The following is a 27,565-nucleotide window of genomic DNA, read 5'->3' on the forward strand; positions in this document are numbered from 1 at the left end:
TATGAAATTTAGAGCAGTTTCCAATCAATAGCAAGCAAAAAGGTGGATGCACTCCAAACAAGAAGCATACTGAGAAAACCCTAATCTATGATGGCCCTGTAATTTTCTTCGTTTCCTTTCCTATTCTTCCGATCAGTAAATTAACATAGGTATTTGGGTATCCTCTCCTTATGGCCGACCTTTAAGGATGAGTTATGTCCAACTCTCCCTCTCTCTCTAAATATGGGAATTTTAGATTTATTAATGTGCATTGTTCTTGAAAAGAGGAGGCCTCACTACAGTGGAGAAGCTAAGAAATTAACCAAGTGAGCTGTTCTGCTTCTCTTCAAACATACAAGTTTACACAAGTTTATACAAGTGGGTAATAGTATTAATTTCCCAAGTCGGTGCATGCAAGGGTAAGTCAATCCATGTTTACACATCTCACAAGTTTAAATGTTAATGAACTGAATTCAAGAATCTGGAATATAGGATGATGGGGATGGTGGGTTTGATTCAATGCAACAGGGAAGAAAAAAAAAAGATAAAGATTAGCGATTATGGGTGCAGTAGCATCTATTGCCTTGCATGTAAAAACCTTGCAGTGTCTGATGTTCTGTTTAATGCACAAAGGAACTGAGTTTTGCAGAGACAGCTCAGTTACCATGGCTTCCACAACTTTAAATTCATATTCTTTTCCTTTTTTACCTTTCGATGAATACAAGAGCTTCCTTCACAAAACTCTTGGGACCATTGAAATTTTCAATTAAGAACATAGTTTTGAGGTTATATTTAGACTAAACAACAAGAGAAAAGTGATGATCAACACTGTTGGATCGTTGATTAATTGGACAAAATAGACTCATCATTTGAAATTAGGAAGCAATAGACCCAGAAAGGGAGAATTATGTGCCATCATTACTCATAGGCTTTTCCTGGTAAGGACTAGGAAGGGTATTGGTCACTTTTTCTGTCTCTTCTCCAAACACATCTTTCCTGCTATCAAAGGTTTGAAAACTAGCTAGCAAAAACTAACCTTGAAAGAGATGTGTCGACTGGCAATAAAGACTAGAAGGAACATACGAACATGGGAGTTGAAAACTTTCATCTTTTTGCCTGTTTTAAAGTCAGGACCTGACTCACTCCTATTAATTTGCGGTCCAGTCTGATTAGGTTTCCTCCCAAGCAGTATACAGGATTGCACCAATGAGGTGTGGGGTAAAATAGTACTGTACGTTAGAGGGCGGTGAGGTGATTTTATATGAAGAAGAGATAAAGAGAGATAAATATAGAGCTGTTAGCATACCCTACCTCACAACCTTTTCCCTAATAATTTTAAGGAAAATGGATTCTGTGAAGAAGCGTGACCCCTACGCCCAAACATATGAGATGGCAAAATGACCGCCTTTCCCTTCCCGGCTCCTCCCATTATTCAAAATGAATCATTTACTCCTTATGTGCTCCCATTGGCCCTTGTGCACAAGTAGACACTATGCTCTCCCCACAGGAAAACATCCCCTAATTTTAGGGGAAAAGTTTTCCAAGATGCTTGGTCATGATTTCTCTTTCATAGGAATTTTTTTATTATTATTATTTTCTCTCTTATTTTTGACCATGTGAGTTCCTTGAGCACAATAGCATTCTCTTGCCTCTGTATCACCCTAGTGTGGTGTGTAGATTCTTTTATATATTAGTTTTGTGGGGAATCTCTTTTTTTAATTTGAAATTATAAAATAAAAATAGAAAAGCAGAAAACTACAAAAAATAAATAAATTGACAAATTATTATAAATACCCCTATAAAATAATATAGACATTTTTTTTGAAAAGATAAAAAAAAAAATTCAATATTAGAGAAACTCCTGCGGATGAGAGAAGAGTATACAAGGAAAGGAGGGGAAAGCCACCAAACTGGTGACAATTTGAATTTGGAGGCATCCTTAGCTTAAAAAAAAATGCACCTCTTAATAATAAAGGCACAAGGAAGATACATGAAATGTAAACTGGAGGAAAAGGAAAGAAAAAGACATAATATCATCTGCAATAAAACTTGTCCCCCAATCTAGGGAACTAGATAAATGTTGAAGAGCAAAAAAAAATTGCTTGGCAATCGAATCAAAGCACCAGAGATGTAATAGACAACTGCCTTGGAGCTTCAACTTCCATTGTTGAGAACAGTTAGAGCAAGATTTAGAGTGCGCAACAAAGAAAACCCAGATTCCAGAAGCAGTCGAAATGATCACACCTCTACCATCTTGCCTGAGTCAAAGTACACCACATCATGAGATTAGATTGGAGTGGGGTGGGGGGGGGGGGGGGTTTACCCCTATGACCTGATGAAGAACTAGGGATGGAGCAACTGGAGTTCTTTGCTCAAGAAGACCAACGCGGCTATCCTCCACATCAACATGGTAGTTATGAGGCATGGCTGAATATGGCTGAAGATTACTTCATTTCAAGTCTTTCAACATAATCATTAACATTATCTTAAAAGGAGAGGTTTTGTGTGCGGTCATGTATGATGCACGATCATCCACACAATCGTCGAATGAGGGTGAGGGTTGCACCATTGACCCTCATCCTCCATCCAACATAGAAGAAAAAATATGCTGATAGGTATGCGAAGTGTTGGACCGCATCCTTAGATTCCTCTCCCACCAAATATGGTAAATGATAGCAAAAAATATCATTCTACCTATAACATCTAAAATAGAATCCCCTTTGTAACAATAGAGAATCCACTCCCACTATACAGGGAGGGATCAGATCTGCTTAGAAAAAGACTAGTATTTTAGCGGGGATATGCTCCCAGATAGATTTCATAAATGGGCATCTAAAGAAAAAATGATTTATGTCCACTTCAGCACTCCATTAGAGACAACAATTCAGAATTATGATTGATTGGAGCCTAAGGAAAGCTTGGTTGGGAGATTAATTAGAATTTATAACCCTCCAAGCAATAGGGCTATGTCGCGAAATATATCCCTTTCCCTAGATAAGAGCAAACCATGAAACCTTTGTATGCCAACATCTAATCAAATCCCAAGCGAATGACAAACTGAATTTACTTGAATCGCCTTGCCTGCTTTTGAAGCTTAGGCATGATAACACATTAAGATGATCCTCTCATTAGTGATCCTGTTTTTCTTTTTATTTTTCATTATTTCCAATAAGTTGATTCATTTCATGTTATGTTGTCAAAGAGTTGAACAATGAAAATAGATGGCAAGCATCTCCGAGACATCTGAGAGTTTGATCATTTATGTATGATTCTTCGTCCACTCCACTTTCCAATACAAGAGCCTATTGAAAATAATCAGAAACCCAGGAATTCGAGATGTAAGAGTAAGAGCGTACGACATTCGATTATTTCATATTGATCTGAATCAATACAAATCAAATGGGCTTTTAGTATGAATTAATAAATTAGAACGGAATCATGTAAAATGAAATAAGATAAAATTAAAATTGGTAAAATGAAATGAGGTGTAAAAGAAAAGGAGCTTTAGCAATGGAGGGTTTACTAGGGGCATGCACTTGAAAGGTTCGGGATAACCCACATGAGCCCAACCTGAAAAACCGAGTTTGGGCTGGAATTCCTTAGGCTTGAGTTAGGCTTGGGCTTGAAGGGACAGAACCTGATGTTTAAGTCAAACCTTAATTCTAATTTAGAGAGAGAAATAGGGGGACCCTACCTCTTGAACCGTGTACTGGTTGATGCCTCCACTTGACGTATCCAAATATGCAGTAGCCACGTAATTAAGGACCATTCTATCGGCACAACGAAATAGAATGGTGGATAAACCTTCTTTCCTTGATAAGATGGTGGAGACTGGAGGCACAAATCATCACATGAAAATTAAAAAAATAAAGAATATGCTTATGGGAAAAATAACCGTATCAATCTGGTGAAGGTAACGCTTATACTGAGTTGGGTGCGAAAAGATTGCGTTTCCACCTTGTGTGTTGAAGATGCTCTCGCATACCTTCCCCATCTACTCGACATCTACATTTTTATAGTATGCGTTTAGGAATCAGGCTCCCATATATTTTTAACAACTATTTCATGACTTAGATGACATGAACCAAAATTGAGTTGGGTGCGGGGTTTCAAGAATCAGCTTATTCAGATTTGAATTAGCCAACCCTGATCCCAATTCCAATCGATCTGGCACGACCAAGCTGTGCTAGGTTCTTAGGATTCATGCCGATATTAGTTGAATTGGTTGGACCAAAATCTGGATCCCTATTCCGAGTTTAATAACCTTCTTGAGCAAGCTGGAGAGCTACGAAGTGGTAGTAATGGCAAAAGAATCCTTTGCCTCCCCGCATTGGTGTAGTGAGGCTCTGGATGGCTGAGAGCTTCTTAGGGTGTATGTGCCCGGGTGCTCCCAGCCATCCAGACCTCACCGCACCGGTGTGGGGAGGTAGAGAATGATTGCTAGTAGTAATGTAGTATTCTCTCTTGCGTAATCTTCACCGTCAAAATAATCACAGATCTATGAAGATGCCCATGATGTGGCGACAATCAAATTCCATCGACCAAGTACCGTAGTACAATGATCCCTTTTTAAATCGTTAAAATTGGTGCGATGACGGAGCCTGAACTGGTGAGCGCATGATGCTCTGAATATAAACGGCGGCATTATCTACTTCGCTCATTCGATCGACTAAAGATTCATTTCGAAGGTATTCTCCTTCCAATTTTAACTATCTCATCTCTTAAACCAATCATTTTATTAAGTATTTGTTCTAATTCGTCGTAATACCGAAAGTCACAAATTTACTGGTTTTGTTTTTTATAATTTTCGTCAAATCAGAACAGAATTGATTAAATTGTGATGATGAGTAAAGAAAACCATAGAGACGTAGATATGTGTGTGCACTGTAGGATTCTAAGAAGCTTAGTAATTTATTAGTTTTCTTTCAGACATTTTATCAGAAAATTCACAACAGAACCCTATCGTTTGTTATTCTTGGTTTCTACATTCGGTCTGTTCTGTATACTAACTATTAGTTGGATTAGATAGTGAAATTTCTTATTGAGATACTTTCGAGGCTCTAGCTTGATTGTTGTGATGATGAGTAAAGAAAACGATACAAATTTGTACATGGAATTCTTGTGTTGTTGGTATCATGAAAATTTGGGAACATCAGATCTTTTTGTGATTAAAGAATTCAAAAAATAAAAGCAGAGTAGCCAGTGGAAGGACTTTAGATCTTGTCACCATGTATTCTACCTAATGTTCCTATGGCTTATACAACTCAACTCAACTTTATCCCAAACAAATGGGTTCTGCTACATGGATCCTTTTACTCCAATCAGCTCTATTCAAGATCATATTTGTTACAAGTCCTAAATTATGAATGTATTTCCTCACCACTTCTTTAAGAGTCATTTTTTAGGTGTAACCTTGGCACTTATAGCTCCTTCAATCTAAATCAACTTAGCCCTACATACTAGAGCATTCAAAGGCTTCCTTGCACATGGCAGTGCCACTTCAAATGACTTTCTCACAACATATCATGAATTGGAGCTTCTCCTAAATTATCTCTAATTTTTTCATTCTTTATTTTATCTTTTCTTATTACACCATTCATCCATCTCAATACCTTCATTTCAACTACACTAATTTTATTTATATGTTTTTTTTTTTTTTACTGCACAATATTCTGCTCCATACATCAATGCCGGTTGTATAACTATCCTATAAAAATTATACCAGTTTTAAAAGAATGCGTCAATCACACAGCACTCTGGACGCACCCCTCCACTTCATCAACCCTATTCTAATTCTGTGTGCAACATCATCTACTATTTATTTTTCTTTGTTTTTAAATATCTCCATTCTCCATCGACACTTCCCAATCACCATGGTACACATTGTTGGCTTTATATTATATATCATATATTATATAAGATAGAGGGCGGACCTCGGCGCAAAGGTAAGGTTGCTCCATTGTGACTTAGTGGTCGCAGGTTAGAGCAGGGAAATAGCGTATCTATGATGCCGGGGTAAGGCTATATACATTATGACCCTCCCTAGAACCCTGTAGTGGTGGGAGTCTCATGAATAGGGTATGCCCTTTTTTGTATATTATATAAGATGTCATACTCTCAGTTCTTAAATATCTCCATTCTCCACTGAAACCACCCAATTATCATAATATAATGTACATTGTTGGCTTTCCAAGTCTAAGCTGGAGGCAATCATGGCCAGCCAAGCCCAGCCCAGCCCAGCCCAGCCCAGCGCAGGCCAAATAAGGTCAATCAAGGCCGGGCTGGGCCTGTGCTCGGGCTGGGATAGAGCTGGGGTTTTAAAAAACCAGGACCTTTGACACTCCTAACGCAAACAAATACGGGCTTAGAACTAAACCTTGATATAATCCAATTGTAATTGGAAATTCACAAGCCCCCCCTCCCCGGTTCTTAAACTAATCAGTGCATCATTGTAAATATCTTTAGTCATGTCCACACATTTACTCGACACATGCCAAATTAACTCTTGAGGGAGTCTATCATAATATATATATTTTTTAAGTCAATAAAGACCATATGGAGATCCTACATACATTCTCTAAATGGTTCCATTATTATCCTAAGCAAATACATTGCTTATGTGGTTGATCTTCCTGGCATAATACTAAATTGGGTATATGAAAAAACTTAGTTTCTTGTCTCAAGTAGGTTTCAATACTCTGTCCATAATTTTATAGTATGGCTCATAAGTTTTATCCCTCTATTGTTATTACATATTTTATATCATTTTTATTTTTATAAATCGGAACCACAATGCTTCCCCTCCATTTGTCTAACATTTTCTTGTGTTCATAATCTTATTAAATAACTCTATTGGCCAAGTTATTCCGCTAATTCCAAATCTAGACCTACTGCTTTATCCATTTTCATATTTTGTAAAGCTTCATTTACTTCAGACACCCTAATTTTCTGTATAAATGTTTCTATATCTTATGATGTTGTTAATTCCAGCAATACTATGATGAAGATTATGTTAATGCTTGCATTAGTCTTAAGTAGTTGGGGGGGGGGGGGGTGTGGGGTTGGTGAGTGGGTGTTGGGATTAAATAGCTTTTAGGTAGTCCTATTTGTATAACTGTTGTATGACTCATATATTCATATAGATCTTCAGTCTTTTCTGTCCTGGATTCTATGAAGGAATTTTGTGTCTTGATTCAAGCTTTTCTTTTACTTACTATTAGTCTGTTGCTTGATTTCAAATTCAATGCCTCAAAAATTTCCCTGTATCCTTCTTCTTCTCTCTCTTTCGTGGGTACATTAAAAGACCAATCTTCTCTAGCATGGTCATGCAATTGTTGAAATAGCCATTTGATGCAGGGGAGTTCATAACATACTCCTGTAAGAAGAATAAATGCAAACAAGCCTTAGTGGCAAACAGGCCTTATAGGCCTTTCTTATGTTTATACTGCCATGGCCTTTTCTCATCCCATTCATGGCCCGTCCACCTGCCCACATCATAGACTACTTAATTTAGTTGCTTTATTTTATTTTCTTATCTTTGGTACTGGTAGTTAAGAGACATTAGAACTCCGTCACATTGGTGAATTATTTTTGACTTTGTATTTCAGTTTCCTAGTTGGAACACTCAACTCTAGTTATAAGTTGTAAGAGCCTAAAAGCTCCTCCATGTTATATGATGAAAGAAAGAATTGAGTTGCTTCAATGGAGCTGCTGTGAAACTCAGTTAAGGGTGGGAAACTCTTGGGATTAGTGAGATTCTGATTTAGGCCTGCTGGTGGGAAGCCAAAGGTCATATCCTTCCTCTATACTTTCTGTTTTCCCTCTCTCAAGTACATGTTCTATCTCTTATCATTACTGGTGTTTCTTGAGAATGACATAATTAGGGATTGGAGGGGTTCAACATCAGTTTAGATTGCTTTTATATTTTGTTCTTACTGAAGATTAGACACAGCCAAGGTTCATCACCAAACAGTGCCGATGGCAGCCTGTTTTGATGCCCCTTTTGGCAGAAATTGATTTATGTGATTGTGGGAGATCTGACCAGCAGATTCTCTCCACACTTTGGGTTGTTAAAGACGCTATCCCTTGTGACACCCGACCAGGGTTTGGTTCAGCAGTTTTCAGATCAGGCCTGCTGATCTGTGGTTACAATATTTCTCCCAACACCAGGGTTTTGTTTTTGAAAACATACTGTTATGATTATTACTTTAATTCTGGCCGTTAGAACATCTCAGTACTTTGGGTTACTTTTTCCAACAACTTATGAACATTGGTCAAAATCTGACCTTCATTGGATAAGGTTGACTTTGACCTTACTGTTGACCTAAATTCTTTTTTAGGGTTTGCTTGAGTTCTTGTTAGAAGGGGAGTGTAATCTGAACCTAAGGTTCATCCTATCTAACCCCACACCACCGTTTGTTCATTTGTAGCATCATGAATATGATCTTGATAACACTCTGTCTTAGTTATTGGAAATTTACATTTTCAGTGACCCAGCATTGTATCTAAGTTATTAGCAACCTACATTTTCAGTGACCTGGATATGAAAGAGGGAAACAGTACTTCCACGCTCAAGTGCATTTTGGTAAACTGTGCATCTCGGGTAATAATCAACTCTTTTGGGCCAAAATCCATATTACAGCTCTCTATTACGTTGAATGTACTTAAAAGATGTTCTTCATACCTTCTATTGGGCTTGAGCACTTGAAATAATTTTATGTTCATACCTTCTATTGGGCTTGAGCACTTGAAATGATTTTATGGCATGCACTTTAAGCCCCCTCAGTATATTCATATTGTTGAGTTTTGTTTGAGCCTAATGTATAATATACTTAGGGCTTGAACGACCTTTGTAGCCGTGTTTGTTTCTCTTTCATCCAAATGAATTTTCTATACCTGGTAGTGAATATAAAACTTGAACACTCCTGCAGAATTAACCAAAAAAAAAGTTTAATTGTACACAAACATGATGTACAGTTGCATAATTTATTTTCGTGGCTAATGATTGTGGTTTTTATCATTTTCCCTATTTTTATCATTTCATTCCGATTATTCTGCGAAGGTGCAGAAGTTATGCAATTTGAAAACTTTTAAGGTTGTCTTTTGCAGTATTCAGTTGGAAGATACAAAAGAAGAACAATATCATGTGGTTTGGTGACTTTGGTCTGGTTCACTTTTTTGAACCAGTTTATATGGTTCATTCTGGTCCAATCAACTGGGCACTCCAGTGTCCAGATTCAATGAATCTGGCCAGTTTCAGATTTCAATCAGGATTCTTATCTCTCGAAGTCATGGAGCTTTCTTAGATGCTTATTTTAATAATTTTTTTATTAATAGTTGATTGGAATAGGATTAAGTAAATCCAGTCACGTTGTGTCTTTTTTTTTTTTTTTTTAATTAAATTGTTTTAATCAGTTTAGGAAACTCTTTCATAGCCTACGGTTGGGAGTTTTCCTTAGTCCAGTTTGTTTCTTTCTTTCCCTTGTTCATACATGCTGACTCCAACCTTTCATTGTCTCAGTATAAGTCAGTTTACAGCAAGTCTGTTTAAATATGTAAAGGCTTACAGCCTAACGCACGATTTGATTAACGAAAAGGTTTTGGCTGCAACTTGGTTCTGTGGATTTCAGATCAGCTCTTTTGGATTCTTGAGTGTTAGCTCTTGTGAATTCAAGAGTGGTGCTGCTGTGGGATTCAGTAGCATGTTCTCTGTTCTGGATTCATCAGGAAAATCAAGTGGGACTCCTGATTATATCTTCCTCTCTTTCTTTCCATTAATCCAGGTCAGTTCTGTATTTTTATCTAACGTGCATGTTTTATTTCGTCTTTCTGTAGTTGATGATTTGCTTTCTGATTTATCAATCTATCAGTTATGGTACTGCTGTTATTATCTCCAGTTTCTGTTTTGATTTGCCCATCAGAAGTCCTATTACTTTCTTAAAACTTCAGTTTTCTGAATATGAGTGCTGTTTCTGATTTCAGTTTAAGGTAAAAGGGAAATAGGGATACAATACCAGTAAGAAAAACAGCAACACCAGCCCAACAGGATCTGGGAACCCTCACAGTTAACTGGCCAATGGGTCTGAGGCTCAAATACATAGAACCCCGAAGCTGAAACCTCTGAAATAGCCAAGTTATCAGCCACAGAGTCGTCTGCATAAAGGAGACTAAGAGAGGTCCCTGTGTGGACAAAAGAACTGAGCATTGCAAATTAAATACAAATATCTCCACATCTCCTGGTTTGCTTGGAGTTCTTTTTTTTATTTATTATTTAATAAATAAAAGCTTTATTGAAAGGAGAGAAGAAATACAGAACCAAAATACAACAAACAACAGCACCGACCGACACCAGTTGGAGAGCCTAAGTGAAGAATTAGAGCCTAAGTGAAGAATTACATAATAGGAAAAGAACCTAAATACAAAGAGTCCCTTGAACACACCCCCTGGCTCCCCAAAAAAAAAATCATCTACTAATGAGTTGGCTGCTTGCATCTTTTAAGCAAAATAGAAGTCATGGTTAGCACATTATGCTCTTTTCCTTCCCTATAAAAATATTGTGAAATGTTTTTATTGTTATTTGGGTTTTGTTTTGGCTTTTGAGCAAGTGGAGTTTCTTTAAGAGATCTACAAGATGAAATTTTCTCATAGAGATTCAGAAATGATAACTGTTGCAAGAAATTTGTCTTCTACCATCAAGCTTCTCAATGCTGTAAACAAGAATAAAAAACATAGATAGCAACAACTGTACAGGAAAGATTTTCACATTTTGGATATTTACTTCTCATTAACTGCAATTACTAAGCTCTGCTGGGAAAGTGAGTAAGATCCGATTGATGCCTGTATATAGTATTGCTTTAATTATGATTCTGATTCTGCAGGCAAAAGAATATGGGAGTTGCGTTGCTGGAAAAGTTCCACAGGTTGAACGTGACATGTGTTTAAAGGAATTTCTTGCCCTAAAAGCATGCATGCAGAATAAGGTACCGCTTTTGTTATTGATATGTAGCATATTATACTACATCTCCATAAAAGTATATTATTAACTAATTTATCTATTCTATATTATATTGATGTTAGACCATTTTGTTGCTTAACAGCTGAGAGGGAAGTTTTAGGCTCTGAATCCAACTGAACTCCTTTTTCCATAGTCTGTAGAAGCAGTGGTATGGATCCACAGCCTCCATTTGTAAAGTCAGGACAGAAGAAAATCAGGAGAATGCAAAGAGTCATATATTCCCATTCTATGCATCCTTCATTGCCATCAGAGTATTGTGGATGAAATTTCCTTCTTCTGTTTAACTGTTTTTAGTGTCTAAAGGACAGGTTTAAACTTGAAGAGCTCGTACCTTTTGAGGTTGAGGCATTACCTGAACTTCACAAGATTTACTTGTAAAGTTAAGGAGAAGACAAACTGAAGCATGGAGAAAGCAATACACTGCTAATGAATTGATAAATGTTGTTTTAGTGTTTATATGGTATATTAAAGCTCCCAAACCTTTCATGTAATTTGCTGCTGTTGCACTGGTATGCTTTTGTTGTACTTAAAGCTCTTATCCACCATTGGAGGCCAACTACAATAATATTACCAGACTCTTCTAAGTTCTATTGTTAAGGCTGAAATACAAGAAATTATAACATGTTCGGAAAAGCATCAAGTGCTCAGCCAACTGTTGGTTTTAGTGGAAGTGGTGCACTGTCACATGTTTACATTCAGCATCCACCTCTAAGATGCAGCATTCCTGGATCAAGAGGTCTATTCTATGATGATGGGAATAAGTTACTACTCTCCGTCACATCTGATCAGGTAATGTACCTTAATTATGACTAGACAAATATGCATGTATTTTTGGTGCATCATTATGATTGAATTGAACCTTGTAATAGATGAAAAAAGTGTCACCTGCCACTCCCCTTCTGACTGATTCCAGGAATGAAATCATGCTCTAATTCACCCTAGATTAGAATTTGCTATGATGAAATCAAGAACATAGTGCTTGCTGTTTACGTACAGAGAAGTCAGGTTTAAGGTGAAACAACGGTTTTAGGAAATGATGAAGATGATTGGAATTGGCTAAGGCTGAGAAGTCCGAGTATTGACATCCAGTGATGTTTGATGAAGGTTTTAATGACAAAGGATTCTTTTATAAAGATGGACCATGCCAAATGTTCTTAAGTGCTTGACCACAATCCTCCCTGCCGACTCTGAAACATGGATGGATCTCCTCAATTTTCCAAGCTAACTGAGGTAGGCTCTCATGGGCCAAGGCCCTGGGGAAAAGGTGAGGATTCACTCCCTGTGGTTATTCAAATGCTCTATGTGGTCCTTACCTGAACCCTAACCATCAAGAACAGGTTGTGACACCAGTTATACCTGCCCCCTTTGATGTAAGACTAGAATCACAAGTGATCTTAATCCTAGGCAGGATCTCAAAATCTGGCTGAATAAGGAGAAATTCGAGAACTCACAAACCGTGGCTCAGATGGAGCTGAAACTTGGAGTAGATGAAGGACTTATATGGGTCAACAAACCCTCAAAAGATGAGACAATTACGATGGCTGAATTGAGAGTTATGTTATCGACATGAATTAGGAAACTTTTGACAACTTTCGATATCTTGTGATTTCAGCCTCCGATGACTTCAAATTTGGAACAAAGATCCCTCGTGTGATGCCCAACTATCCTTCAAAAGATGAGCCTCAGTTGATGGTTGGTTGGGAAGTTATGCTCGAAGAATGAAAAAGGAAACTTTATGGAAGAGTTGCAGAGCAGCAGCTATAGGCCTTCAAACTAGTATTTCGATGGTGCTTCTAAGCTTCAACAAACTTGTTTTGATCACTCAAATGCTCTCTTACAACAAACAAATAAAAGGAAAATAAGAAAAGAAAGAGAATTCGATGGTCGGGTTGAGAAGGAGGGAAAAGAGTTAGGGAATGGGCATCTCTCCCCTCAGGTTTTTGGGTATCTCACCCCTCAAGGTAATAGCTATCTCATCCATGAGTAAACATTCACTTTCATAAACTTCAATTTTGTTTTCATTATGATCAATGGGCTTTAAATAGCCTTACAAAACTTTGACACAAAGAAATAACAAAAATGTAACTGTTGAACTGAAATAAGACTTTCTAATTTGTGTCTAACTTGCTAACTAAGCTTAACAAAATTAGAAACTAACAACTAATTTAAAAAAGGAAACTAACCTAAGTTGCAAAATAGAAACTTCTTTTACTAATAAAATAAGAAACTAACTAGCTCACTAAGAAAATAAAAACTAACTAGAGTAAACTAAATAGGAAAGTAAAAATAGAAGATTTTGACCCAAAAGTACTGTTCACGTGAACAATGGGATTACTGTTCACATGAATAGTGTTTCATAACAATATTTTCTGACTCTTGTTTTTATCTTCTTCTTCAAGCTTTGATCTGCATCACCCTTTCCACCCTAGTACTTGGACGTGGCAAAAGATAAAGAGATGTATAAGATAATTATGCTAAGTTTGCTTATATACTTTTGATGGATTTTTCCCCAAAAGAATAAAAAAATGTACCCCACACAAGGCTCCCGCCACTATGGATTTTGGGGAGGGCCATAATGTACTCAGCCTTATCCCCGCTTCACGGAGAGGCTGTTTCCCGACTCAAACCCGCGACCACTAGGTCCCAGTGGAGCAGCCTTACCAAAAGAATACTCATATAAAATAAAGATATGGTATATTTTCCAAATGTTGTCATTCATTTATGGATCTAAGGGTAATCCGAAGATATATGATATAGGATGAGGGGAGACGTTTTGTACAAACATTTTTTCAGTTACAGAAGTAAATTTTTCAGTAGGAGAAAGAGAGAAGAGAGGAAGAGAGGAGAAGGAGAGACGATGAGAGGAGAAAGAGAGAGATGAGGGCAAAATCGTGTGTGAGCTCTTTTGCTCACCTCACATATATTAGTTTCTAATAATAATTTAGGGAATTACATATTCCTCCCTAGGGAGGTGAAAGAGAAATGAAAGGAAATACAAAATAGGACAACTTAACGTAAACACAGTTCCTAAAGTGCCCCTATTACATACATTCCAACACTCCCTCTCAAGCTGGAGAATAAATGTCATACATTCCCAGCTTGCATAAGAGGGAACTGAACTGCTGAGGAATGAGTCCTTTGGTGAAGATGTCTGCCAACTGATCACCTGTCTTCACAAAGGGCATGCAAATGTTGCCAGTGTCAATTTTTTCTATGATGAAGTGCTAGTCCACTTCAATGTGCTTGGTTCTATCATGTTGCACTGGATTATGGGCAATGCTTATGGCGGCTTTATTATAACAGTAATGACTTGTAGGTCCGTCAGTATCATATCACAACTCAAGAACTAGTAGTCTCAAGACTCTCAACCAAATGAGTTCACAAACTCCATAAGCCATTGCCTTGTACTCTGCCTCTGCACTAGATCTAGCTACAATAGGCTATTTTTTGCTCCGCCTTCTAACCAAATTACCACCTACAAATGTGCAATAGCCAGAAGTAGATCGTCTTTTAGAGATGGATCTAGCCCAATCAACATCAGAATAACCTTCTATCCTCAAGTGATTGTTCTGAGCATATAAGAGTCCTTTTCATGGAGAGGACTTCAAGTATCTAAGGATACGATACACAACATCCAAGCACCTACTCTTAGGAGCATGCATAAACTGACTCACTACTCCCACTACATAAGTGATATCTGGGCGAGTTAGAGACAGATATATCTGCTTCCCCACTAGCCTCTGGTATTTTCCTGCATCAACAAGAGAGGAACCACCATCTTCTCTTAACTTGTGATTCTGCTCAATATGAGAACTTGCCGGTTTACACCCCAACATCCCTGTTTCCTTCAACAGGTCTAACACAAATTTTCTTTGGCAAATATTGATTCCCTTCTTAGACCTTAATACTTCAATCCCCAAGAAGTATTTCGAGTGTCCCAAGTCTTTGATCTCAAATTGTTTGGCAGAGTAAGATCAGAACTCGCTCCTTTTCAACCTTTTCAAGGGATCTGTAGACCTTGGCTTCATCTTCGGGATTAGACAACTAAAGGTCCAGATAATGATCATACTCCTCCCAGAGTTCTACAGCAGTATTATAATATTTAGAGATAGTATTGTTTCCCTGCTTCATGGAGAGAGCCTGCTGGAGGAGTTGGTAGACCTTAACAGAGTCACCCACCCTGTCATAGGTCTTAGAGACACTATCCCAAATATCCTTAGATATTTCCTTCTGTATAAATCTGTTACCAATCTCAGGTTTCATGAAAAAGAGGAGCGAAGTCATAACAGAGGAATTTGCAGTTTTCCACTAATGATATTCTGGGTTAGAGACAGCGGGAACCTTGATAGCCCCTTTAATATATCCAAGTGTCCCTCGACTCCTCAATGATAACTTCACAGAGTATGACCAGTCTAAATAGTTGGTGCTATCCAACTTGACAAGGGAAATCTAAGTGTTGGGGTTGTCAAAGACAATTTGGTTGGGAGTGGTACTACTCGGCCCACCCTTCTGGTGTTGAACTCCTTAATCCTGAGGAAATAAAAGCTGAAGTTGTCTCTCACTTTCTTGGAATCTTCTCCCAGCCTCTCCCCTTCCTATTCCTCCCCATCTCCTCAACAACTTGGTTCCTGATGATCTTCTTCCTTCTCTTCTCTCCATTCCCTTTGATGATGAAATCATCTTTGCCATCCTCTCATAAGGCCAATGGAGCCCCTAGCCCTGATGGCTTCAGTGTGGGTTTCTTTACTTCTTGCTGGAAAATCATTCGCAATGATCTCATCCTAGCTATTAGGAGCTTCTTTTTCAATCCATCTCATATCAATGGGATCAATCACACACCTTTGCCTCATCCCTAAAAGGGAAGGTGCTGAATCCATGAATGATTTTAGACCAATCTCTCTCTGCAATCTTCTCTATAAGTTCATGCACTGATAACTTGATCTAGCTAACAGGTGGGTATATATATATATATATATATATACCATGATATGGCGATGGATTTCCTATGATCCTACTGGATTACATTTTGGGTGGATAACCTACATGCATCAGCCCGCTACATGCCAATATTTGAACCTTGGATGCAACGAAAATTTTAAACTTAGAGAGAAATTGAAGCAGAAAAAGAGGGATGAATATCAAGTATTATGGTATTTCAAGTCTATATTCCTTCTTTTACACTGTCTTATAACGTCCCTTTTTTTGTTCTTCTTTTTGTGCAGGTTTTTGCATGGAAAACTGTTCCTCTTGCTCTTTTTGATGCTCCTACATCTGATTTAATTGGCGAAGGGCCGGTACTTTCTATTCGATATTCGCTAGATGCGAAGATCATTGGAATTCAACGATCTGCTCGTGTGATCGAGTTCAGGAGTAGAGATACCGGGGAAGCTTTTATCTATAGGTGTAAATCAGAATCTGAGAGCATACTGGGATTTTTTTGGACAGATTGCCCATCCTGTGATGTTATATTTGTGAAGACCAGGTATGTACTACAAAAGATACGAATCAGGGTGTTAATTATTTGCAGTCAATGCAACTTGAATTTATTAAACAGGAAAGCACAAGTTGAATTTGGTTGAAGCTGTTAGGTCCAAAATTATTAGATGGTCAGAATTTGCTGTTTATTTTTATTCACATCTTCTAGGAAATGGAGGTGTTAGGAATCTGTTAGTGCTGATCTATCACTTTGCACTGCATCTTGTTTTTAGTATAATTTTTTGTGTGTGTGATCGCTGTCATGAATGAATCAAAATAAACCCTAACTAAACTATGAGATAGTAGTAAGAAAGGGGTCGAAGCCACATAGAACTGAAATGCTAATTTACTAAGATTGACGTGGTGATGTTTTGAAAATCAAATTTGTAAAATTCAGAATTCAAATCAAAACTAAATAACCTAATTAACAAGGATGTGAATTCATGAGAAGTTATCCTTTGGTTTTGAATCCGTTTTGGTATTATTACATAATCTCTAGCTCATATTTCGGTTCACTGAAACTACAAGTTTCAGTGTAACCACAAAAATATAATCGCAGGCTACCTTAAGTATAACCTATCCTGTCAAGCGCTATCGTTTATTGCTTTCTCTTAGCACACTTAATTTGATTGATTAAAGGCTATCGTTAGTGTTTGCAAAAAATCACATAAAATACTATTGTTTGAATAGAATAAGTGAATCACATAGACAAATATTCTAAACTAATTTACCTATTAAAAATCATCCACAAGGAAGGGGTCTTTAAAATCAAACAATCAAGTATGCTTTACAACTAGAAATCACATAATAATAAATCAAAACTTCATCTAAACATACGGATAGAAAGGGGACTTAGCCGCTTATGGTGCGAATGAACGAAGGGCAGCATCGACGGTGTTCTTCCATGGAGACATGAACACAGGTGAAGGGGTCCAATGACGATGTGGCATGATGCAATAGTGGCGAGGGAACCTTGGTGCGATGGCAATGATCTTTGTGCGATGCTGCCCAGGAAAATCTGTCAGAAGAAGGTGCGACCCAAGAAGAAGGGAGAACTGTGAATAAGGGAGAAAAACCAGCTGGCAAACAATGGAGAACTGTTTTGGACAAGGAGAGAGAAGGATGAGAGAGAGAGAAAATAAGAGAGGGACGTGCGAAAGAGAGGGTTTATAATTTTATTTATTTATTTATTTATTTCTTCCCTTCTTTCTTGCTTTCCTTCTCTACCTCAATCCCCTATCCTGGAAAAGGCGATTCTACCGTTGGATTCCTACAATCGTAGGAAATCACATTATGTAGCCAAATTAATCATGAACATCAAATTAAAATTAACAATTAAATAATAATCTCGTGAATAATTACGACCCGATCAGTGTGTGTGTATACGCGCGCACGCATGTGCATGTGTGCATTTGGTAATCACAACCTCATATATTCTACAAAGGCTTCATCATAGGCTACATGCATTATATAATTATTAACTTGGTCAATTTCCCACCTCTAGTGCAAGGTGGATTCTGTGCTGGATTGTGTCCATGAATGGTGGTTGATGTTAATTATACTGTATCATGGACAAACTATGCTGTTCCTTGTGTTATTCTGGAAGTTCCTTAGGTTCATGACTCGCGTTGAGTTCACTGAAAAATAGATACAAAAATTGCAGAAAACTTTCAGATGGAGTCCCTTCCCTTTTAATTTCAATATTGAATGGAAAAAAGCATAGAGTGTGCACATATTTGTATTTCCTTTTTTCAGCTGATTTAAGCTGGTTGTTCTTTAGCCTTGTTGGATTATGCCTTGTTTTCAAATTTTCATTTTGTTGATATAAAGTCCAATTACAGCGGGGTGGCTATGTTTGCATATGAATCTGAATTGAAAGCTCTTCGGTTGGTTGAGACAAAAAAATTGAATGTGAGCTGGTATATTTACACACACGAAAGTCGGATGGTTCTTCTCGCCTCTGGAATGCAGTGCAAATCTTTCACGGGAATTCAGGTAGATCTGCTGATCTCAATTACATGAATGGTATAAAAGTTTGGGATGTACTAGTCATTTATGCATCTTAGTAATCAACAGAAACTGCAGTAACTTATAGTAATTAATGTAAAATCTGGCAATTGGATTCATGTCAGCCAGCATGTAAAGTATCGGTTCAAATGATAGTTTTTCCTCTGTTTACAGTCTCTGTTCCCCTCCTCACCAACCCACACCCCCCCCCCCAAAAAAAAAAAAAGAATATGATCCTGAAGATGCAAGGAAATAGCATCCTTGGGGAGGTTCCTACTCTCTGTAAAGGTCTGCTAATATGCTTTTTTAATTTCAGGCCTTGCAACTTTTGGTATCTGAGGGAAATGCTGTAAAATTATCTTCCTTCTCTTTAAAGAGCTGGCTAACATGTGAACGTTTGTAGCTCCATAAAGCTCACAGAGCCAAGATTCAATTGGGTCGAGATTGGCTGGGTCGGCCAGATTGGCTGATTTTTGCTGGGATTGAGTCGCCAATCCAGCAGACTTCCTCAAAGATAGGCCAATATCAGGCCAGATAGGCCAATATCAGGCCAGATGGGCCAAGCCGTATCATGACTGGATGCCACCAATCTGGTCTCTGATACCATAATTTATATCCTTGAACAGAACCATTACAACCCTTTATTTTTACAGCTTGCTGGTAACTTCTGATGATACACATACTCTAGTGTTTGTACTAATCTCTGTATTCTCGCAATACAGTTCAAAATCACAGGTTGTCACTGTTACAATTCTTTCATCAGTGAGAAAAATCTCTCTTTGCTTCTTTGACTTTTGGGCACATCCATATGCTGCCTCTGTGTCGGTTGATTACTTAAATAAATAGTTACTTCATTTTTCTATCAACTGGATCTCTTTTAGTAACTTCAAGATTTTTGCAATACTGATATTCAATTAGTCTACATTTATTGGTATTCATTACTTTTCTGTTCTCCAACGAAGTTTTAGTGCATTTCTTCTCACCTAAGCCTTAGATAATGCACAATATCATGCCCAATCATGTTCTTTTACTATTTATACTCCCCTATCACTTCTTTTTTTCAGTTATCGTCTGGAGGAATTATTCGCTTGCCAAGGTTTGAGATGGCAATGGCAAATGCTGAGGCGAACAAGAAACCTGTCCTAGCTGCAGAGGATGTTCATATTGTTACGATGTAGTTTTTTCTGTTTGTTTCTTCTTGCTTAGAACAATTTATTTCACCACATTAATTCGTCTTCTGTAGCATGCCATTTCAGATGTATTGCTTATACTGAACAATATTTGCAGGTATGGTAGGATATATTGTTTGCAAGTTGATAGGATTGCAATGTTACTGCATTTGTATAGGTTTTACCGGGATGCCATTGTGCAACAGGTAAATCATGTTGTGTGCTCTTTTCTTTTATTTTTTAATGTATCTGCAACAGTCATTTGTACCCCTATAAGCCCGATGTCTTCCAAATCTTCCCTTCCGTTTTAGGAGGTTGATGAAATGATTACTTGGAATTGTTGATGTAATGATTACTTTTCACTTAGATATGTAAAGACAATACTGTATCTTTTTTTGTCATAACTCTGTCATGTTTCAATGATTTGCTAACAATTATCTTCTCGCAATATGTTTTAAACCCCCCTCCACACCGCCCGCGTGCCGGGGGGGAGGGTAGCCTTTCTTTTAAAAGGTCCGTTTTGCTTTTATTATATCTTTCAGACCCATCTTATAGGTTGTAATCTTCCTTTGTTATTATTTATATAAAAGAATCTTTGGTATTAACAAAATTCTTACGTGCATAACCAGGATCCTAGTTATGTTCTATGGTGGACATGACTTTTGGGGGGTTCTTCTGTTAGTGATCGTGTAGGCAAGCTGGCCTTTGGAGCTGCTATCCATCATTATTGGTTGAAGCACAATCTCAGGAGATGGTTTTCCAACCCTCATTCCTTCCAACAGATTTGGAACTCCTTTCTCTTTGATGTTTGATCCAAACTGTTGGTGGTGGCCTCTAGATGTGTTGATTCCCCCAGAAATAGGCTTATTGTTTCCTCTTGGGGTCTACCCTCTCATTCTAAAGAGGGTGTGGCATTGTAATTTTATTTTATTTTATTTTAAATTCTTGTTTTTCCCTTCAGGGCCCCTGTTAGAGGAGATTAGAAATGTATCCTCTTTTTTTTTTTTCCAACTTATTTGCGACAATATGGACCCTTAAAGTTTTCTCGAAGGAAAGGGTTGGGAAATTTTTGCACCTCCCTCATAATTTCCCTACCAAGATGTTTCAATGTTGAAGCCCCATGTGCATATGGAGCAAGGTTCTAAATCTCGGTTTCAACCAAAACCTGGTATTTTTCTGGGCCAAACTCTGAAATATCATGGGCTGGTTGAAATTGGTCGAAACTACCAAAACTGGTTGAAACCTGGTACGAAACAGTTTCAATCCATGATTTCATACCAGTAACTGTCCAAACCGAGATTAAGAACCATGATATGGAATCTCGAGAGCTTGGGAGAACATTAGTACATTAGGGATTCTATACTAGATCAGTTTCAAGTTGTTCTCTTTATGGCGCATGCATGGGATAACCGAGCAGTTTATTTATAATTTGTTATGGGGTTCGGTTATGACTTCATTTTATAGTTTATACCATGTCAAGTCATTTTAGGTTGGTTAAGTAGCTGTTGGCTATATTTCTTTGTTGTTGTTTAATATTGTTGTTCTTTTCATGAGGAGCTATGATTCATTCCTTGATTGTGTTCTGATACAGAATCTGTTGTATCATAGAGTTTTTCTATTTGAACTACTCAAAGGCTCAAGTATAAGTTCTCAGAGAATGCATTCTTTCATCATTATCTCCTAGGAGGAGGATGTATTTTTCTTCATTTGAGTACATTCTTTTCACATTTCAGGGTTCTTTGCCAATTTATTCAAGCAAGGTTGCAGTCAGTGTGGTTGATAATGTACTACTCGTCCATCAAGTGGATTCCAAAGTTGTCATTATATATGACATATCTGCAGATTCGCGGGGACCAATATCTGCTCCACTTCCTCTCCTACTGAGATCTTTACACAGGGCTAATACTTCCTCCTCTGAATCAAGCATAAATGATACAGTCCATGTAGAGATAAGTGAAGCGAGTGACCAGGGAGGAATCATCTACGGAGATGGGTGGACTTTTCTCGTTCCTGACCTTATATGTGATTCTGCACTTGGTGCTTTGTGGAGGATCCACTTGGACTTAGAGGTAAGGATTGTTCATACTTCCTAGTTATTTTTATAGTTACCAGTCCTTGTCTATGAATTTATGAAGAAGCATATCGTTTCTTGCTTGTAGGCCATTGCTGCCAGTAACTCGGAAGTGCCCTCTGTTCTAGAATTTTTGCAGCGGCGAAGACTGGAAGCCAGCAAGGTGATGTTCCCATTTTATGACTATGAGGTGCAGTTAGCACTAGCTTTATGTATATGATGCACAAAATGCTTGTTATAATTCCTGGATTGATTCTATATGCTATTTGATTTACATTACAGGCTAAGAAATTATGCTTGATGATTACTCGCACTATAATTCTAGAACGGAGACCCGTACCCCTGGTTGCTAGAGCAATTGATGTGCTAGTTACCTCTTACTCTCATTCGATTAAAATGGGAAGTACTCTCCTGGGAAGAAGTGTGGGTGGTGAGACTACTTCTGCTTCTGGCATACGACATGTAGACAGTTCCAGGACCAGATTTGATGGTTCTCTGACTAGAATTGCCAGACTTGGAAAATCCAGGGGTGAATCAACAACTGCAAGTGGAGTAGACGGGGAACCTCAACAGTTCAGGACTGGAGATGTGGAAAATGAATCTCTGGATCTTGCCACAGGTGTTATGGTGAATAGATCATCAACTTCTTTGGTTACAGACTTGGAGGAGAATGTTAGCTCTGAACTAATGAAAAGCAGTTCTGGGGAGCCTCTTGAAAAATCCCAATCCAACAATCTTCATTTTTTGGGAACTAAAGAAGGTACAGGGGCTGAAACTTCTGGTATGGAGGTTGAGCAGTCAACTTTACAGACTCAAATGCTTGGCCCCAGTGGACTGAACTCTGAAGTTTCTGAGCAGGAGTCACTAGTTGCTTCTCCAGTAATTTCGACTGATGAGATGTATGACTCCGTCTTTGCTCCTGTAGAGGAAGGGATGGCAGTAGATCCTTCTTATTTGGTCACTATTATTGTTGAGTACTTCCGGAGGTATACAATTAAATATTTCCTTGATTGATGCCTGACTTTTATTTGATATACTTTAAGGAGAGAGCTAGGGAAGCCCTGATTTTTTCTGTAATCGCAGTGCTGCTTTGGAGAACCTCAAAGTACATCGGAATCTGAATGTCTTAACCATACAACTGCTAGCCCGCAGTGAACGCTATGCGGAACTTGGGTTTTTCATCACAAATAAGGTCCATTTGTTGACTTAGCTGCCAGATCTTGCCTGTCCTGTTGACGTGGTTCATTTCAAATGATTTATTTGTAAGGATGGTGCTATTTCTATTTCAATTTGTAAGTGATCTTTTTTGACAAAAAAACAAAAAAACAAAACAAAACAAAACAAAAAACCCTATGTTTTCATATACATGCATCAGAATGAATTCCTCAATTTTTAATATTTTCATTATCTTTTTCTTATTCTGTGAGTATAATTGTTTCTTGTTTTTACTAAATATCATTTTTATTGTTATTGTTATACCCATAGTAACAGTAGTTGTTGTTAGTGTTTCTTATTGTCCTACCTTTGAGATTGTACTGTGTCCTTGTTAAAAGATAAGTTACCTTTAATTTCTGAGCATGTTATGAAGGAACCTAATTATATTTTTCCTTCATTCAGATCCTTGAGCCCTCGAAAGAAGTTGCATTACAACTATTAGATTCAGGACGCAATAATATCCAGACAAGGAAACTGGGTATGGATATGCTGAGACAGCTCTCGTTGCATCATGACTATGTGTTGCTGCTAGTGCAAGATGGATATTATCTCGAAGGTCTGTGTTATGCACGGAAAAACAAGGTAATTCTTAATAGAAATAACCCTTTCAGATAGTAGGGCATCAAATGTATCAGAATAATTATGACAGAATCCTCTTGATAACTACAGGCCCCAGTCCTCCTGTATGACATTTAGGAGGTTCCTTGGGAATTCATAGGTAAAATGATTGGCTTATTAATAGTACCATGACAAGAATCTGCAGTCTGGTTTCTCTACATGGATAAAAAGATGAGACATCATCAATTGCAGTGATCTATTTAGATGCCCATTATAAATCCATATTCCATATGCTGTCCTATGCCACAGGATCATCCTGTTGTGGCAATTTATAGTATTCTTTAAGTCTGAAATAAACATGAATTTTTTTTTTTTCTTGCATGTTGCATGTCCCTATCCAGCCTTTTTGATTGGTTAAGGCCTGCCATGGTAGCTATGAAACAACATCTCCATCCATCCAAACTATTTTTGGAAGCGGACAATGTGTCAGATTGTTGAGGCAAATAAGGTTGCAATTTGGTGATGGGGAAAGGATTAGGCTTTCGGACAATCTCAGGTAGGGAGACCAACCTATCAGATCTGTTATCGTAGCCACTCCTTTCACTGACCGATTATTGTGATAGAAATATTAGCAAGTGTGCAGTTCTAAACATAGTTGTCAAGGCGTCGCCTAGGTGACGACAAGGCATCTAGGCGGTTTGCTTGGGGCCTAGGCGACTGTCACCTTATTGCACTGCATGTCACCTTGTGTTTTGACACTTATTTATGCCAAATTTCATTTAAGTAAAATTCATTTACTTAAGATATTATTCATAAATAAACAAATACCCCCTATTTGAATCCAATAAAAATAGATTAAAAATCAAATTCCAAAAGGATAAAAACTTAATCCCCCAGTCCAAGAACAAAAACTGGATTTTGGTTATAAGGGCGATTTTCAACTTTTAAATGCTAGGGTTTTTCTCAATTATGAAAATTTTATAAATTCTATCATGTTAAAACATTGCTAAAGACCAAAAATCCGGTAAAATAATCTTTTATTTTGATATCTATAAAATTATTTTCATTTAGGCGATTTTAACAACATTCGTGCACCTAAAATTATGTTTAACCGAAGCATAACTTTGTCAGTACAACTCAGATTTAAGTAATCTTAAACTTGTTGAAAAGCTGGTTTTATGTTATAACTAATACAAAAAGTCTCATGTAAAAATAAAATCATTTGATCAGTCAAACTTATTATAAAACAAGAGCATTTCTCGAAATGTTGATTTTTTATAACTTAATATGACTTAATATTAATTTTTTATGATTTAATATGGCTAAATGTTGATTTTTAATGACTTGATATTGCTTAATGTTGATTTTTTATGATACAAGGTATATATAGCTTACTAAATAATGTTAGAAAATAGGGAAAATAAAAAATAACACTTGGTCACCTTGTTCGTCTTAAGGTAGACACCTTCTCGCCTATGTGCTTAGACAACCCTCCATCGCCTTGGCTTGCCTTGGCGCCGTGACAACTATGGTTCTAGATCAGGGTGGAGTGAGTTGGGACCTAGGTTTTAGGAGTCCCTCGGGAATGGTGAAATAAAGATGGTACACGAGTTGTCGATGTCCCTACAGGATGTCTTATCTAGATACGTTAATGATAAGAAGATATAGACCCTTAATGCAACTCAGTCAATAGTCCACATCACCTAGATGTAGGTTTAATTCCAGTACAAACTTCCTTTGACAAATATTTATTCCCTTTTGAGACCTCGACAATTCAATTCCCAAGAAATATTTCAAGAGTCCAAGGTCCTTGATCTCAAACTGTTGAGCTAAATAAGGCTTTAGTCTTTTATCTCTCCCTATCATTTCCAATCACCACAATGTTATCCACATAGACAATTAGAGTTGTAATGCTACCATTACCTCGCAGGGTAAATAGAGTACGATCAGCTTGATTTCAGGTATATCTTCTTTAGAGTTGCTTGTTTAAACCTCTCAAACCAAGCCTTTGGGAATTGTTTAAGGCCATATAGAGCTTTCTTAAGAAGACATATTTTCCCTAGTTGAAGGGAAAATGTATAGCATGATCAAAGTAAGTTTCTCCTGTGAATCAAATGGCCTTCGGATCCACCTTTGCCTAGTCAAACTTCTCCCGAAAGCTCGCAAATCTATCACCATCACCATCACATACCCACCATCACATCATCATCATCTCCACTATCAGACGATGAGGGTATGCGAGTGTACCATTGGACTGCAACACTCGACATCCTCATCCTTGCTAGGATGGGACTCAAAAGGTCCAAGTTTTTGTGTATGAACTCTAGAAGCCATGAACTCACTAACATCGATGCCCATCTGACTATAAATCTCAGGGTCGAACCAACCACCAGGCTGATCCATCACAGGATCACCTCGATCCCTCATCCACTCGTACAAGTGATCTCCTCAACTGACTCCACCTGAAAGATGTTACTGAGTTCAATTGGATGTCATTATCCATGCTCATGTGTATGTTTTGCATCTTCAATCTCATGTTGTAATGCACATAGACCAATTCTTCCAACCGTTTATGTCTCAATCGGTTCTACCTCTTGGAGTGGATGAGTGGAAACATACTCCAACTGCGTTATACAGTGGCGAAACATGTCTGGGAGAGCACTTTAATTGCTACCTTCCCTCAAGTTTGGTTTGGTGCATCTCTCCCGTATAACATCCAACATTCACCTGCATTAAAATATTCTTGGTAAGTGATTGAACTTGGATACTTACATATATGGATTGAACAGAGAAACTAAGTTAATGGACCTACTAGGGGCGGTACTTTCCCAACCGGACATTGTGGTTCCACGGCCGAAAGTCCCAAGTGTATCCCTGAAGGTCTACATCTATGGCCATTCCAAACATTGATAATTCAACATCAGTTTACTAATTGGAGTAATTGCTTTTATTATAATTACTTAAGAAACTACAAGAATACCTCACTATTCTCTGCTGACTGTACGTCTAGGTTCGGCTTCAGCATAGCTACCACATCCTACATTGCATCTATCAAATCTTGATTTATCCCTAGTTTGTGCTTGTATTGGTAATTGGAATTGAGATAGTACACTGGAAATATCATGAAGCACTTGTTTTTTTTTTTTTCTTTTTCTTCCCAGTTCATCTTGTATGGTGGCATCATCACTGCTTTCTCCTTGGCTTCACACTAAGCTTTGTCATTCCACTTCCCTTGATATATGTCAATGAAACTGTGGTATCTATGACATTGAAAACTTATGATAGAAGCATTTGTGAATTTGCAGGTGAATACCATCCGTCCTTCATTATTTCTTGAAGCAGCATTTGCTTCTAATGACTCCCAACATCTAGCAGCAGTCTTGAGGTTCTTCTCAGATTTCATTCCTGGCTTCACAAACACATCAGATTACAATACATACTGCCATATTCTGAGTGAGATGAATTCATCTGTAGCTGCTTGATGCATGTATGTGTGTGTGTGTGCGCGCGTGTGTGAAAAAAGATGTATTGTTAACCCTTATCCCAAACTGCATCAACATTTAGGCTCTTTTAATCACTACAATCAATGTTGTATTTAAGTTGAAATGATTACATAAAAGAGGTGCAGAGTCCATTCACAATCGTAAAATGGCCGATGGAATGTGAAATGAAAGAAGATGAATCTGATCACTGCTTGATTGAGTTCGTACCCATCCTCTTCCCGAAAAGAAAATTAAAAAACATTTGGGGAAGGGAGGGCTAGTTGGTTGGTTGTCTTATGTCAGTTGTGTAGTTGGGAGTCTAGACCGCAGTGGCTGTTAAGGTCTGTAGTTGTTTGTTCAGCATAAATAGAGGCAGGGGAAAAGGAGGGAAATTTCCAAAGCTCTGTATTGGCACAAGGCCCATTTTATTGGACTGAAACTAGCCATGAGCAAGAGGAAGAAAGCAATAAAATAAATAGGGGAGGGTTCCCTAAAAGGTATTGTGGTCCTTACACTAGCGCATGCATGGGTCACACTAGTAGAAGCATCAATGGTGGTAAGATTTTTGCCTTTTATGAGGGGTGGGGTTGTCATT

General features: G+C 37.8%; 1 protein-coding gene across 6 annotated transcripts; it reads left to right on the top strand.

Annotated features, from left to right (window-relative positions):
- Positions 1–4,514: 4,514 nt before the first annotated feature.
- On the top strand, positions 4,515–27,129 carry LOC122061668. Of its 6 annotated transcripts, XM_042625082.1 has the most exons (15): positions 4,517–4,667; positions 8,512–8,581; positions 9,609–9,761; positions 10,857–10,958; positions 11,076–11,782; positions 16,216–16,475; positions 18,310–18,463; positions 19,540–19,649; positions 19,763–19,850; positions 21,378–21,713; positions 21,804–21,878; positions 21,998–22,701; positions 22,799–22,907; positions 23,333–23,512; positions 26,794–27,129. In XM_042625082.1, exons 5-15 carry the CDS (start codon positions 11,615–11,617, stop codon positions 26,968–26,970), a joined length of 2,361 nt encoding a protein of 786 aa, XP_042481016.1. In that variant the 5' UTR covers positions 4,517–4,667; positions 8,512–8,581; positions 9,609–9,761; positions 10,857–10,958; positions 11,076–11,614; the 3' UTR covers positions 26,971–27,129. The 6 variants fall into 6 exon arrangements, 4 of the variants coding, with proteins under 4 accessions (XP_042481016.1, XP_042481014.1, XP_042481015.1 ...); XM_042625080.1 differs by lacking the exon at positions 9,609–9,761; XR_006134704.1 differs by lacking the exons at positions 9,609–9,761; positions 26,794–27,129 and having other exon boundaries at positions 4,515–4,667; positions 22,799–23,007; positions 23,333–23,469.
- Positions 27,130–27,565: the final 436 nt, after the last annotated feature.

Source organism: Macadamia integrifolia, chromosome 14, assembly GCF_013358625.1.
Source record: "Macadamia integrifolia cultivar HAES 741 chromosome 14, SCU_Mint_v3, whole genome shotgun sequence".
Lineage (NCBI taxonomy): Eukaryota > Viridiplantae > Streptophyta > Magnoliopsida > Proteales > Proteaceae > Macadamia > Macadamia integrifolia.

Coding starts and splice junctions, on each gene's coding strand:
- LOC122061668 (XM_042625082.1), top strand. CDS start 11,615: ATGTTCGGAAAAGCATCAAGTGCTCAGCCAACTGTTGGTTTTAGTGGA. Junction 18,464..19,539: donor AATCTTTCACGGGAATTCAG/GTAGATCTGCTG, acceptor TCTTTTTTTCAG/TTATCGTCTGGAGGAATTAT. Junction 21,879..21,997: donor GAAGACTGGAAGCCAGCAAG/GTGATGTTCCCA, acceptor TTTACATTACAG/GCTAAGAAATTATGCTTGAT.